The sequence below is a fragment of the Sander lucioperca genome, chromosome 4 (genome assembly GCF_008315115.2).
Source record: "Sander lucioperca isolate FBNREF2018 chromosome 4, SLUC_FBN_1.2, whole genome shotgun sequence".
NCBI lineage: Eukaryota > Metazoa > Chordata > Actinopteri > Perciformes > Percidae > Sander > Sander lucioperca.
Genome location: NC_050176.1, coordinates 27,498,250 through 27,513,645, shown reverse-complemented (window position 1 = coordinate 27,513,645; position 15,396 = coordinate 27,498,250). Strand labels below are relative to the sequence as shown.

The window sequence follows — 15,396 nt, the reverse complement described above, 5'->3', positions numbered from 1 at the left end:
TAATTCACAAACAGTCTTAAGATTTATTTCATAATCATAAACAATTCGTAAAAAAACAAGAACATTTTATTTTGAAGAAAATCCGAATGGAATTCGGTGAATGTGTGGCCAGAAAATCTACTAGGCAGGCACGTTCCTGTTAACAGCGCCAGACGTCATTACGCAGGCTCCGCTGATACCCCGGAAGTTTTGAATCCTGTTTCTGACCACACGAGCTGACAGCGAAGAGTATTTATTTATATATTATATCTTCTGTGCCGTCGGTTTGTTTTTCAAACCTGAAAAGACGAATAATTATCAAGTTTACCTGCACAACAGGTGAGCAGAAGAAGTCAACGTGTAGGCCTATTACTGCATTGCTCGTTGTGACCATAACTGACTGACTACTGACAATGAAACATTAAGTATAAGTATAAAGCTCTTTAAAATCCTAATTAAGTATCCACCTGTAACGTTATCTTTCAGAATCCTCTTAACTTCATCTTGCATTGTTATGTGTGTTTGTGCCTCCAGTGCACCGGGGTGAAGCTCCCTCCGTTCCCGCCCACAGAGCAGCAGATGTCCGGCTTCGACCTGGTCCGAGTGGACGGTGGCGGCCGCGGGGATCCGATCCACCTGCCGCCGGGGGAGACGGTGCTGGGCCGGGGGCCCTTACTGGCTGTAAGTCCTCCTGTGACTTTAGTTTAGTTTACTTTGCTGCCAGTTTAACTCTTTTAACCATTGTGTTGTCATTTTTCTAAATGTCTAGATCATTTTAACTACCTAATTTTGATTACCCAAAAATAACATGGATGGATGATCCAATACGGTCAGTGTAACGCTTATCAGTTCAACTTTCTAAGCACAAACGGACATTTGGAAAAACAGAAAAATGGGTTCCAATATTCAATTTTTCATTTTTTCCACCTTGACAAATTAAAAAAAATTGTTCTTTAAACTGTTTTTCCAATTTTCTGTTTTTATTCAGAGGATCAGAAATTTAGAAAATTACAAAATTGCGTCTGAGCTCCAATTATTCAATACTACCATGGTATTCTCTCCCTCGCTCCTCCTAGCTACCCCCCCCACTAGAAACCATTTTTTTGGTCCATATGCAGTTAATGACCTTCATATTCCACAAAGTAGAGGAAGAGAGTATCATTACAGTATTGAATATCATTACAGTATTGAATAATTGGATCACCACCAACCAATGTTCAGTTTTGGCCCCGGGAGGACGATGCATGGCCGAATGGAAGACAACACAAGGGTTAACGGTGCACGTTAACAAACATTGCTGTAAATGTAGCTGTGGGATGTAACTATTAGGGGGTCGACCGATACTGGTTTTTCAGGGGCCGATATCGAAACCTATTATTAGTAGTTAAAGGTCCAATGCGTGGTGAATTTCTCCCATCTAGTGTTGAGATCATATATCAATCAACTTTCTCGCTCCATTCTACCCCAGTTCATGCAAACGCAAATGTAAAATTTCAAGCCAATAGGAATACTTTGAATTGATGGTGGTGGTAAATATTCATGAAAAAGGACAAGTTTGTGAACGGGCAACATAGATTTTAATAATGAACAACTGAACACGTTACACACTGGACCTTTAATGAAACTGATAACGGATATTTAGAACCGATTTGCATTCACAGTAAAAATGAAAATCTTACAGTCAAAATTAACATCTTGGAATGTTACAAACTCCAACACAAAAGTTTGATTAAATGCTTTAAGCAATTATGTAAAAATAACTGAAACTTTGAGCATAATACACAGTCCAAAAAAAATCTGTAATGATTAGGGTTGGGTACCGAAACCCGGTTCCACTATGGAACCGGTTCCTACGCAACCGGTAGGAATCGGACCGGATTAGAACGCAAATTTCGGTTCCACTTAATGTGTCGACTGAAATATTTTCCCTCTGTCGCTCCGAAACGGACGTAAAAATATCACCCTTTCTCTGTAGTCTACCGTTAGCTAGCTACCGTAAATGTAGGCTACTTTTAAAATGCCATATTTTCCCTCTGGGCTCACCAAAACGGACGTAAAAGCATATTAACCGTTCACTGCACGTTATCGCTAGTAAACATATTACACTTTTTCAGTTTTTCAAGAATCGGTTTAGGAATCGGAATTGTTTTAAAGGTAACGGTTCGGCATCGGAATCGTAAAAATCCAAACGGTACCCAACCCTAGTAATGATGTGATGGGACACATCGCTGCAGAATTATTGTCCTGAAAAGTGGCAGAGGAGGACAGTCAGGGAGTTGGTAAAGTGGACCGTAAACGTCACAGCAAATCTCATGGGGATCTGGCCTGCAGTCGTCCAGATAGTTCCTGTCTTGCTCCTCTTTTCGGTCGGATGTGCGTCCCCTTCCTCTGTCTCTGTGTTGGCGTTCTAACCACCGGTGGATTTGTGAGGACTATGGTTAACTGCTCCTCAGATCTCTGCAGGGTAAATCCAGACAGCTAGCTAGACTATCTGTCCAATCTGAGTTTTCTGTTGCACGACTAAAACTACTTTTGAACGTACACACGTTCCACCAAAACAAGTTCCTTCCTGAGACTATTTAGCAGAGGCACCGTGGCTCCGTCCGGAGCTTAGCCCCGCCCAAGATGATTCTGATTGGTTTAAAGAAATGCCGATAAACCGGAGGAGGTTTCTCTCCCATCCCAGAATGCTGTGTGGCCTAGCCAGACCTTCCTCCGCAGTGCTGTGGAGGAAGGTCTGGCAAAGAGAGACTATCCAGATCAGTGATCTGTAGTTAGACTTTCACCTCTAAAGAAATACCTCAATCATTTTGTACTGAAGCTCTTCTGTTTGGTCTTTCTTCCCGCTGTCTCAGGTCAGTGACAAGAGAGTGTCCAGACTGCACGGGCTGCTGGAGAACCTCAACGGACAGCTGCGTCTCAAACCGGTACGTCCCCGTTAGCTGGACTGTTTTTAAGTGAATATTTTAAAACACACTAGTGATTTTTTTTTTTTTATGTTTGACAATTGGCTTACTTGTTAGCCTTTTCCAAAACTTACCATCGGTTTTTACCTCATACTCTGCTTCTGACTGGCTAGTAGTCCTTACCTAGGTACTGTCAGGACACGCCCTCATACTCTGCTTCTGACTGGCTAGTAGTCCTTACCTAGGTACTGTCAGGGCACGCCCTCATACTCTGCTTCTGACTGGCTAGTAGTCCTTACCTAGCTACTGAGCATGTGCGACTGCCAACAAAGATATTACAGCAGTGAGAGGTCTCACTCTGTAGCTAAAACAGAGAGCTGAACACAGGGTGAAAAGAGGAGCTGCAGCAATGTGCAGTATAACAAATATATGGTGTTTTTTGAAAATTAAACCATGTAAACCTATTCTGGTACATCCTCTAAAATACAATTCAAATCAACCTGAAAATGAGCATAATATGAGCACTTTAATGTGTATTTGTCTTATTCTGATGCAATTTTGTAATTTTCTAAATTTCTGATCCTCTGACTAAAAACAGAAAATTGGAAAAACAATTTAAAGATCCAATTTTTTAATTTGTCAAGGCGGAAAAAATGAAAAATTGGATATTGGAACCCATTTTTCTGTTTTTCCAAATGTCCGTTTGTGCTTAAAAAATTGAACTGATAAGCATTACACTGAACCAACATGGATGCATGGATGTATATGTTGTATGGGTTCCATACATATACATATAACCTATATTTGGTTGTTAAGAAACCCATATTTCTGATATAAAAAAACTTTGAAAACAGGTCAAATAACGGTTGATCGGTTCATCCTCTTGTTGTTGTTTTGACCTTTTTTTAGACCCACCTGAACCCGTGCTTTGTTCAGTCGTCCCTGACCGACAGCCCCCGCCCTCTGCAGAGAGACTCCTGGTACCCTCTCCGCGACGGAGACTTGTTCTCTCTGCTGCCGGGCCACTTCATCTACAAGGTGGTGGCCGTGGGCGGAGAGGACCGCACTCCCAGGTACTTACGCGTCTGAAAAAAAACTGCTCCTCTCCATGTTTACACCGCGTCAAGTTCAAGACATGAATCTCAAATACTTCAATTATTTCCCCCCCTGATGATGTCTTGGTGAGCAATTAAATCAAGACACAAGAGGCTGCTCTTCACTGTTTAATTAAAGGCTTTTATCTTTGCAGAGCAGACTGCGTTGGGGCTGATTTTCAAGTGTTATCTGTTGACCCAATTAAAAAAACCAACATTAGGGAAAAGGGTTGATCAACGTGGTTTCGGTAATCATTTCTCTAGGAGTTGGCGTCTCCTCCGTTGTCGTGATGCCGGCTCGCTGTTTGTAGTTCAGATCAAACGGACGGGAAAAGGACACTTGTTGATGTTCAAATCAGCCGAAGCTCATGTAAAATTCATATCACATAATACCCTTCCCCAACAAATCCTCTTTTAGTTTTTTAGGAGATTTGGAAGTTGGCTTCAATCTCAATTTTACAGGCTTAAAGGTCCAGTGTGTAACGTGTTTAGTTGTTCATCATCAAAAGTCTGTGTTGCCCGTTCACAAACTTGTCCTTTTTCATGAATATTTACCTCCACCATCAATTCCAAGTATTCCTATTGGCTTGAAATTTTACATTTGTGTTTGCATGAACTGGGGTAGACGCTCCATATTCATGCTCCATCTAGAAATACATTAGCCGGTAAGGGACATACAGGACATACTGCTCTGCGTGCGTGCGTGCGTGCGTGCGTGTGTGTGCGCGTGCGCGGTTCTACATTGAATTACACCCAGGGCGAGACCCCCCACAAAATTGCAGAATTTTGCAAAATTACTATATTATAGTGTATATTTATTTTAAGTTCTTGATAACTTATACTGTCATATTTTGTGCAGAATTGTGGAGAGGTGGAGGTGGAGATTGTGCAATTTTAAAAGTGTGTTTCCTGTTGTAATTGTAATAGTTAAATAACTGGATTCTCTTAAGTGTGTTTTTCAAATGTTCTAATGAAGGATTTGTGCAATTGAGAAATACAATTTTCTCTTTCACTTATGTTGTTATAATATATATATATATATATATATATATATATATATATATATATATAATGTATATATATAATGTATATGTGCCAAAAATATATACAATCAGATATATAAAAATTGTAACAATAGCAGAGAGCAACAATAATATAAAATATTAAGAATAATATACAAATAAAATATAGAATAAATAGGCCTATTCTAAATAGCACAAATCCTTCATCACACAAATGTGAAAACACACTAAAGAGAATCTAATTATTACACTATAGCACTAAGAACAGAAAACACAAACTAAAACTAAAACCTGACCTTTCCTTGATGCTAAATCATCAATGATGTCATCGTATGAAATCTGCTCCCCTATTGGATGCTCATGGGCGCACGCCCTTTAAAAAAAAAAAGGGCGTAGTCAAAAAATGTTTGCGTTTCAGACGGCCGACACCAACACACACGCCTATCAACTGGATAATAAAGCCGTGAAGTAGGCAAGGCTCTTTCAGCTCAGGACAGGACTGAGATGACAAGTTTAACTCACGCTGTAGCGACTTCTTTGCGACCTCCGTGAGCCGCCGAGAGGCTGAGTCAGGGAACAACCACCTGTATGACGCGCCGTTAGAATAATTCAGATCCACTCTGAGATATGCTTTCAACTTTTTACTGTTCGTTTGAAAGTCGGAAAAAATATGAATAAACATAATCCAATTGCCTGAAAAATAATGCAAAAAGGTGAACGTAAATGTGGAGAAACTTGCGGTCAACAGAAAATGCAAAAACCTAAGCTCACCCCCTCTCTAGCCTCCGCCATGCCGGTGTCCAGGTGTATAAATAGACTGTTTATTGTGAGACCAACCCCCATGACGTCCTACGTTACGTAATAGGTGAAAACTATAAACATAATATTAACATAATAGACATGGCTCCTATAGACACATAACCGCGACCAGCTCCGTGGGTGCTCAGTATTAGCCGAGCACTAACGGTATCTATGCCCAGCAACCCGTTCGACCCAGAGGTGAATGCTCCCCCCCTCCTCTTTCCCCTTCTCACAGCTTCTCTGTGCAGTGTGCACACGGCACCTTCTCAGCAAGCAGGGGCGCCAATTTGCCAATTCCCCAATTCCCCAATTCCCCAAACGGTGAAATGATAGATAATACAGAAGAGAAAACCGCTTCAAGGATTTTTTTAAGTGCTCGTGCCGCCCCCCATGAGTCATAAAAAAAAGCGCGGCGGGCGGCTGCCCGCTTCGCCTGTGCCAAGAACTGTGTGTGTGTGTGTGTGTGTGTGTGTGTAAGGGATCTACAGGACATACTGCTCCACCTTTCACGTTTTCTCTGTCACATGATAAACTCACAGGTGCTGCTAATGCTGCTAACGGGTATCGTAGCTTCCCGGCCCCGGCAAGTTTGAAGAAGGGAACATGGAGGACCACACGTATTCAAAATCCGAATTTCAAGAACAGGAGTCTTCTTGAAAAGAGCAAGAGACCGTCTTTTTGAAGCGTGAAGGCTACCGTAGCTGTAAAACGTACTTTGAACTGCGTGGCGCGAGAGAGTTGATTGATATATGATCTCAACGCTAGACGGGAGAAATTCCTACACGTTGGACCTTTTTAAAGACATTCTTTAAATGTTTTTTTTTTCCTTTCCGTAGAAACAGTCAGCTGTTTGAAGAAGAAGAAGAACTTCCCGTTTCTCCCGAGCCAGATGTGGGACCCCCTCCTCCTGTCGGACCCACTCCACCTCGCAATGAGCCGGCACCAGCAGCTCTGTCGGACCAGGAGGAAGCCGACAACGGACGTTTAAACAAGGTTAGTTTGACACGTATCCTAGGCCCAAATATCGACGTTCAAACTCGCAGTCTTTGAGACGCGTTCCCGCTAAGTCTGTGAGGGCTTAGGGCGGTCCCACTGTCAAATTGTCAAGTGCGCATCGGCTTTATCGGCAATACATTTAAGTTACAGAGGACAAACAATTACAGGTTCAAAGGGCTTGAAACAGGTTTAATATCCTGTGTGGCTGACGCCGATGCTACGCACCTGTAACCACGTCAAGGAAAGGGTTAACAGAAACATAGTGTTGGCCAATCAGAGGTGGTTGTGCCATGCTCAACCCTGTCTAATCTGTCAGAGGGAGAGCAGGAGTGTGGATGTAAAGTTCAACGTTGGTAGTCCCCAGAGAAGAAGTTGGTTATTTCATGCACTATATCCGTGTCACATTCTCATTCCCTGAATCCGTCTGTATACCATATCGAGCCCTTGCAGCCTCTCACTTATCAGGTGACGTCAGTGAGAGTTCAGGGCTTTAGGCCTTAGGATGGGGTTTGGGATTGAGCCAAAATCTCTATCAGAAGTGAAGCAGTGCAGCAGGAAGTTATATCACGTCCACCTCTTGTGAGGAAGCTTGTGTTGACTAGAAGTTTTTAATCCTGTTGATATTTCGACTGCAGCGTTTGGTCATATGACGCTATAAACCAGGGGTGGCCAACCAGTTAGGTATAAAGAGCCACAAAAAAAAAACGCACCATAGCAAAAAGCCACACAACACATGCACGTCCACACTACAACAGCAACAGTGTCTTCCAGATCTGATGACAGTCATAATACATAGCAGTTTTCATAGTTTTTTTCCTCACTTAGATTGACTCAGTGGGAAACCTGACAGTCTTTGTTATCCACAATCCCTTTCAGGTCTTGCTTGAACTCGGTTGTGGCCACTCAAAGAACTCTCTCACTCATTTGTCACTAAAGGGGCTTTCAAACAATCTGATTCAGCAGTGAAAGGGTTAACGAGGAAGGTGATCTGTGGCCGCTGTTTTTCATCAGGTTGCAGAATCTGTCCTCAAAACTCTGCTTTTATTATTATTTTCCATTTTAAAATAATTGGCAAATGTATTGGCAGTATTGGCAGATGCATTCAAATGTGTTTTACTTATCTGAAATACTGTATGTTTCAGAAAAGTTAAAAACAACAATCAACCAATGACACAGCCCCCAGCCACACAGTAAGAGCCTCACAGGAGCAGGCAAAGAGCCGCATACGGCTCACGAGCCACAGGTTCGCCACCCCTGCTATAAACCATCAGACAATCTGAATTTGCGTATCTGCTTATCCGCCAAGCATGAGTCATGTTTTCGACTCGGTTTGTCTGTGAGATTGTTGATTTTGTTTGTGTGTCCGTCAGCAGGATTACAGAAAAAAAGTACTGGCACAATTGTTTTATTTTTATTAATTTTATTTGTTAGGGACCATGTACAATTTTTAGCATAAATGTTGCCATATGATGCATTGTACCAGAGTTAGCCTTAGGCTAGTTTACATCTGCAGTCCCTAGGCAGGGCACAATTTAAATCCAACAGTAAAAACATGACATCTAACAAAACAACAAGACACAAATCCTACATCAATATAATATAATAATATAATGAAACTGTGAATGGCGTAGCATGGGCCGAAGAAGAACCCTATACATTTTGGAGCAGATTCAAATCACAAGGCAGATACACACATAATTTTTCACGGGCATTAGTAACCAATCAGCTGGTTCTCCTGGTAAATAGTTAGGAGTCACGATGACGGTAGCCTGTGGCTGCCTGTGAGCATTTAAAGGGTGATTTCATTGGTCCAGTATTAACTGGGAACGCTGTTACTGGCAGCCGCCATTATAAACAATGCAGTTTTTATTTTACAATTACATATTTACAGATTTCTTTGACTTATAAACCATCTTATCAAGTGACCAGTAATTAACCAAAACACTTTTCACACAAAACAGAAACATACATTAACTTTTTAAGATAGACTTTATTAATCCCATCCTGGGGAAATTCCTGTACTACAGCAGCTCAAAAGAAAAAAAATGTACACACATCAGAATAACACAAATACACATTAAGTAGAAGTAGTTTTTATAGCTGGTATAACAGTGACAAATGCTGTGTTCTGTAGACACTATAGGATGTAATAGGCCTTACTCTTTTTTTTTGTTTTTTTTTAAGATTTTTTTGGGGCATTTCTGCTTTTATTAGGATAGGAAATCTGAGATGTGAAAGGGGAGAGAGAGGGGGGAAGACACCCTGGACCTTCTGCATCGAGGAACAAGCCTCTACACGTGTGCGCCTGCTCCACCAACCGAGCCAAACGGCCACATAGGCCTTACTCTTAAATTAAGCTTCCTGACGCAATGAAATATTCAGCGATATGTTTTCTGTGGCTGCACATCAGTTAGAAATTATGATTCATAATTTTTGCAAATTGACTCAAACTTCATCTTGACATATTTGGTGTCTTTAGAAACTGATTTCTTCTGGAAGTTATAATAAATGTCTGTGGGTTTAACAGAGGTTGAAATAGATATCGTCCACATAACGTGTATCTTGATGCATCAAATTAATGTGTTGACTCTGTCATCAGATACATATAGTAAAAAATCTTGATAATGAAGTGTAAATCAATCATCACAGGAAACTGTAAACAAATAAGATGTAAACTATAAAATGTACATTTGTCCCCTTGAATAGAAATATATCAATACATGAAATAAGACGAGTGATTAGTTTACTCTGACAGGAGAGATGATCAGAGGGGCAGAGTTTTTACCATCTTCATTATTACCAGGCCAAAGGTATAAGAAGAGTTTCTCAGTGAAGGAGCAGCCAGTAAAGGAGTAGATAAGAGCTGCAGCATCTACGTCATAAAAGGAGACCAGACCCTCCTCATAATCCACAAACACCCCCACCTTCTGAGGAGGAGACTTCAGAGAGAGAAGGACACCAGGGTCATCAAGAGCTTCGTACTCATTTCCATTTATCATCCATATAGTCCAGTAACCATCCTCAGGGTTCAGTGGGATGTTCTCCTTCCTGTTGATCGACTCTCTGGCCACTCCTAAATCCCATTCAGTCTTTCCTTTAACTTGAACCTCAAAGTAAAATCTGCCTGAAGAGAAACTCTGCTTTCCTAAAACACAGGGAATGAGAGAAAATCTCTCTGGGTTGTTTGGGAGATTCTTCTTAACCTTACCAGTACGCACTTGTTTCCTATCATGAGACAGGATGAGATTAGGATGTGCTGTATCAGGATCCAGAGTTACATCCACTGCATACTGCTGGACCCTCTTCAGCTCAGGCTCAGCGAGCAGCTTCTTCATCTCTTTACTGAGCATCTCCTCCAGCTGAGCTACAGCTTTCACCACAGTCCCCTCATATGATGATGGACGGATGCTGACCTCTGTCCAGTCCTTGGTGGGTGGAGGGTGGTTGGTTTTTAGTGACTGGACACTCTGGAGAAGATGGAGGTGGTCTTCAGAGCGTGAGAGCTGCTCCTCCTCAGTTCTTCTCTTCATCAGCTCAGAGATTTCCTGTTCCAGCTCTTTGATGAAAGCTTCAGCCTGTTTTTCTGTTGTTTTCTGCTTCTCTTTGATCGTGTCGATGAGCTCATTCAGGCCTCTCTCAACAGACTCCTTCAAATAAGTGAAGACCTGAACACCTACTGCTATCTCTCTGTCTGCATCTTCCTCACTGAGGTCGACTGAGTGTTTGATCTCCTGAATCTTCAGTCGTCTCTTCTGGATCATCTGTGGAATTCCAGCCTCTGTCTTCCCCAGCTCTGCCTTCTTTCCTTCATATTCTTCTTTCAGAGGAACAACATCATGGGTCTTGTGATCTAAAACAGTGCAGATCATGCAGACACATGTCTGGTCGGTCTTACAGAACAGCTCCAGAGGTTTATTGTGCTTCGTACACATCCTGCCTTCCAGGTTCTCCACAGGGTCGATCAGCTGATGTCTTTTCAGACCTGACATGGTCAGATGAGGCTCCAGGTGAGTCTCACAGTAGGAGACCAGACACACCAGGCAGGACTTCAGGGCCTTCAGTTTGGTTCCAGTGCAGACGTCACAGGGAACTTCTCCTGGTTTGGACACTTGTTGCTCTGAGCTGCTGCTGCTGGCTTTCTGTTGAGCTGACTGTCTGAACTGAGCAACCATCTCAGAGATGAAAGTGTTGACGTGCAGCTCAGGTCTTGTGTTGAAAACCTTTTTACACATCAGACACAGGTACTGGTCATTAGCATCCCAGTGTTCATTGATGCAGTTCTTGCAGAAGTTGTGACCACATAGTATGGTGACAGGATCAGTGAACACATCCAGACAGATGGAGCACAGAAACTGATCTTCAGATGGCAGATAGTTTGCAGCAGCCATATCTACACATAGTATGAAAGAAAAGAAAAACATTAAAACCAAAATGCAATTTTAAAGGTCCCATGGCATGAAAATGTCACTTTATGAGGTTTTTTAACATTAATATGAGTTCCCCCAGCCTGCCTATGGTCCCCCAGTGGCTAGAAATGGTGATAGGTGTAAACCGAGCCCTGGGTATCCTGCTCTGCCTTTGAGAAAATGAAAGCTCAGATGGGCCGATCTGGAATCTTCCCTTTATGAGTTCATAAGGAGCAAGGTTACCTCCCCTTTCTCTGCTTTGCCTGCCCAGAGAATTTGGCCCGCCCATGAGAAAATGAGGGGGGTGGCATGCTACCCTGGGGGAGATTTGTTTCACCATTTACAGCAGCTATATGCACTATATTTCAAGACATTTGGGATAATAAAATGCCTAAATATGTTTATCATTTGGGGAAAAACATGATAGTTGCCAAGGAAAACAGTCTTTATTTTGTATCTTAAAGGTGCTCTAAGTGATGTCACGCGTTTTTTAGGCTACAACATTTTTTGTCACATACAGCAAACATCTCCTCACTATCTGCTAGCTGCCTGTCCCCTGAACACACTGTCAAAAAACGCGGTCTCTGTAGACAGCCCAGGCTCCACAAACGCCAACATAAACAAACTGTGCCAACCTGCACCACCAAACATAACAAACAGTGTTCCAGCCAATAACTGACCAGAAGGATTTGGGGGTGGGGGTTGGGGGGTTAGTTAGCTAGAGGAGAGCTGTCCTAGACAATGACTAACGATCCCGACGAGTCCTGTGAAGTCCCGAATTTACATCGGAAAAGCCTTCGAAAGGTGGCGAGAACTCCGCCGGCAGAAGGGAGGGGGGATGGGACGGGATGAGGAGGAGGGAGGGGCGAGCTAGCCTCCGTTTTGTTTGACAATACTTAGAACGTCAACAAGAAGTAACGTCACCCAACATCGCTTAGAGCACCTTTAACTGTTCTCCAACTGTCTCCATCATTCTTAAATCAGAACACAACAAATGTTGAGGATGACTAATTTTTCACTTCTGCCATCTAAAAAGAGGCAACACATTTTTGATGTTACTATTTTTTAATTAGGCTACATAAGGAGGGTAAACAATTGGTATGAGTAGCATCACATTGTCTAGAAACCTATTTTTGTTACACTACGCTGGAATAGAGTTCACACAATGAATAGTGATATTTCCCCAGTAATGTAACTTTTGCTCCATTGATTTGCGGATTTTAAAACCCTAAAAGATTTGGGGTGTTTGAGAAAACATTCGAGGGCTGGAGCCCCAGAAGCCAGACCCTCACTCCGCCCCTGTGTCCAGGTTTTATTAAAGAACAGCATTGCTAACAAAGTTCTGCTAACTTGAACACATTTCATTTCCTCCAGCTGCTTCACATTAAAAGCCTCCCACTGGTTCTCAGTTTGAAAGCTTTTATTGTGAAACAGCCAGAGAAGATAGAGGAAGCTGTATTTATGAAGTGATCCGTAAACAGTAACAATAGCAGTAAAGTAGGAAGTAATCTAAACTCCAGTCCTGAGAACTGACACAGAGAGACTGTTTAAAGCTGTTAAAGTGGTCTACTGTATAGTGGGCCTGTAGACAAACAGCCATAGTTATATTGTTACTAATTTCACAAGAAATTAAAAGAGAGGACCTTCCTGCCTGAGTAGAGCTGAAGTTTAGTGTTAATCCTGGTTGTAGAAAGTGTAAATCTGATCAGCTGTACTCACCAGTGTTTGGCAGAGACTCTGCTGTGTTGTTGAGAAAGACCTGATGAAGTCAGTTTGACTTTTCTTTCAGAGAGAAACAGAGACTTGTCTCGACTGCAGCGTGGCTGACACTCTGACAAACTTAACTTTCATTTCTGGAGTGTGACGTTGAAGCTCTCCTCTTTCCAGTGTTGCTCCTCCTCTTACTGCAGCTCTGATGTTAGGTTTCCTTCCTCTGATGTGCACTCTTACTGTGAAATACCAGGGTGTTGTCTGGTTGATATGGAGCAAAGGTCATGCTATAACTAACAGGTTATTATGTTTGTTGGAACTTTAAGGTTCATCAGCTTTACTTTAACCAGGAGAGTTTAGTTTAGTTTATTGGACACAAAGAGAGAGACATAACTAAAATATGCAACATATCAATGATAACACAATGAAGTCCAAGACTTGTTTTTGTTGTGCTGCTTTATTCCAAAAAAATGTCTTTCATCCATATCACCATATTCTATCTTTTCTGATGGAAAACAAAAAACAATTGCTCAGGCTGTAGGATTTGTGAGTTTCCTAAGATGGTGGGGCCATGACCCGCCCTACTCTGCCTCTGATTGGCTAGTAGTTTTACTATGTTTTTAACTCGGTTTGTCTGTGAGTTTGTTGATTTGTTTGTGTGTCCGTCAGCAGGATTACAAAAAAAAAGTACTGGCTTTTTACGGGCATTAGTAACCAGTGACGTATCAGCTGGTTCTCCTGGTATATAGCCTGTCAGCATTTAACCCTTGTGTTGTCTTCCCGTCTACTCTGAAACTTTTAGTTTTTTCTGAGTCCAAATTTTAAATTCACACATTTTTTATAACGTTTTTGAAGCTTTTCCCAAAGTTCTGGTCACTTTTTCCAATGTTTTTGTCTTTTTTCTGCTTTTTTTTTGGACTTTTTTTTTTTTTTTTTTTTTTTCTTCCGACATTTTTGTCACTTTCTTCAACGTTCTCTTATAAAAAAAAATGTCAAATGCTTTAAATTGAATAAAACACCCAAATTCACTGGAAGTAGTGCACTGATCATTTATTTCACTTGTGAAGAGCGTTGTAGGGAACCATCCCAGTATTATTATTTTTTGATAATTTGGTTGAAAGAAACCCAAATTTCTGATATAGAAACTTTTTAAAAATTGGTCAAATTCGACCCGAGGACAACAGGAGAGTTAAAGGATGATTTTATTGGTCCAGTATTGACTGGGAACGCTGTAACCAGCAGCCGCCATTATAAACAATACAGTTTTTATTTTACAATCACATATTTACAGATTTCTTTGACTCATAAACCATCTTATCAGGACTCACAAAACCAAACAAAACGGCCAAAGTGACCAGTAATTAACCAAAACGTCCATTAACTTTTTATACCCGGTATAACAACGACACATACTGTGTTCTGTAGACCAGTGTTTCTCAAATGGGGGTACGTGTCCCCCTAGGGGTACTTTGGAGGACTGCAGGGGGTACGTGTCCCCCTAGAGGTACTTTGGAGGACTGCAGGGGGTACGTGTCCCCCTAGGGGTACTTTGGAGGACTGCAGGGGGTACGTGTCCCCCTAGGGGTACTCTGGAGGACTGCAGGGGGTACGTGTCCCCCTAGAGGTACTTTGGAGGACTGCAGGGGGTACGTGTCCCCCTAGGGGTACTTTGGAGGACCGCAGGGAGTATGTGTCCCCCTAGGGGTACTCTGGAGGACTGCAGGGGGCACGTGTCCCCCTAGAGGTACTTTGGAGGACTGCAGGGGGTACGTGTCCCCCTAGGGGTACTCTGGAGGACTGCAGGGGGTACGTGTCCCCCTACGGGTACTTTGGAGGACCGCAGGGAGTATGTGTCCCCCTAGGGGTACTCTGGAGGACTGCAGGGGGCACGTGTCCCCCTAGGGGTACTTTGGAGGACTGCAGGGAGTACGTGTCCCCCTAGTGGTACTGTGGAGGACTGCAGGGGGTACGTGTCCCCCTAGGGGTACTCTGGAGGACTGCAGGGGGTACGTGTCCCCCTAGGGGTACTTTGGAGGACTGCAGGGGGTACGTGTCCCCCTAGGGGTACTCTGGAGGACTGCAGGGGGTACGTGTCCCCCTAGGGGTACTTTGGAGGACTGCAGGGGGTACGTGTCCCCCTAGGGGTACTTTGGAGGACTGTAGGGGGTACGTGTCCCCCTAGGGGTACTCTGGAGGACTGCAGGGGGTACGTGTCCCCCTAGGGGTACTCTGGAGGACTGCAGGGGGTACGTGTCCCCCTAGGGGTACTTTGGCTGTAGTTACTTCTACTGTCTTTTTTTCCTCCAAGTTTGTCGCTGTTTTTGTCTCTGTTTTTGAAGTCTGTCACCTTTTTTTTGAAGGTTTTGTCGTTTGTTTTGACCTATTCGTGCCTTTCTTCATTACTTCTTTTTACTGTCTTTTTTCAAAGTTTCTTTTCTGTCACTTTTCGAAGTTTGTCGCTTTTTTGAATTTTTTGTCTCTT

General features: G+C 42.6%; 2 protein-coding genes across 6 annotated transcripts in view; one reads left to right on the top strand and one right to left on the bottom strand.

The window, feature by feature from the left end:
- Positions 1 to 164: 164 nt before the first annotated feature.
- Positions 165 to 15,396, top strand: part of aplf (aprataxin and PNKP like factor) — a 57,631-nt gene continuing 42,399 nt past the window's right edge. The window contains exons 1-5 of one of the 4 annotated variants that reach the window (XM_035999971.1): positions 165 to 318; positions 551 to 660; positions 2,835 to 2,906; positions 3,795 to 3,958; positions 6,639 to 6,795. In XM_035999971.1, coding sequence (XP_035855864.1) covers positions 559 to 660; positions 2,835 to 2,906; positions 3,795 to 3,958; positions 6,639 to 6,795 — 495 coding nt within the window. In that variant the 5' untranslated portion in view covers positions 165 to 318; positions 551 to 558. Of the gene's footprint in view, positions 319 to 487; positions 661 to 2,834; positions 2,907 to 3,794; positions 3,959 to 6,638; positions 6,796 to 15,396 lie in introns of those variants that run through there. The other 3 variants (XM_035999969.1, XM_035999968.1, XM_035999970.1) reach the window with 3 other exon arrangements.
- On the bottom strand, positions 465 to 13,156 carry LOC116059199 (E3 ubiquitin-protein ligase TRIM21-like). Of its 2 annotated transcripts, none has more exons than XM_035999965.1 (2): positions 9,519 to 11,219; positions 465 to 476 (listed from the first exon to the last, which is right to left on the bottom strand). In XM_035999965.1, exon 1 carries the CDS (start codon positions 11,217 to 11,219, stop codon positions 9,537 to 9,539), a length of 1,683 nt encoding a protein of 560 aa, XP_035855858.1. In that variant the 3' UTR covers positions 465 to 476; positions 9,519 to 9,536. The 2 variants fall into 2 exon arrangements, with proteins under 2 accessions (XP_035855858.1, XP_031168011.1); XM_031312151.2 differs by lacking the exon at positions 465 to 476 and adding an exon at positions 12,924 to 13,156 and having other exon boundaries at positions 9,500 to 11,188.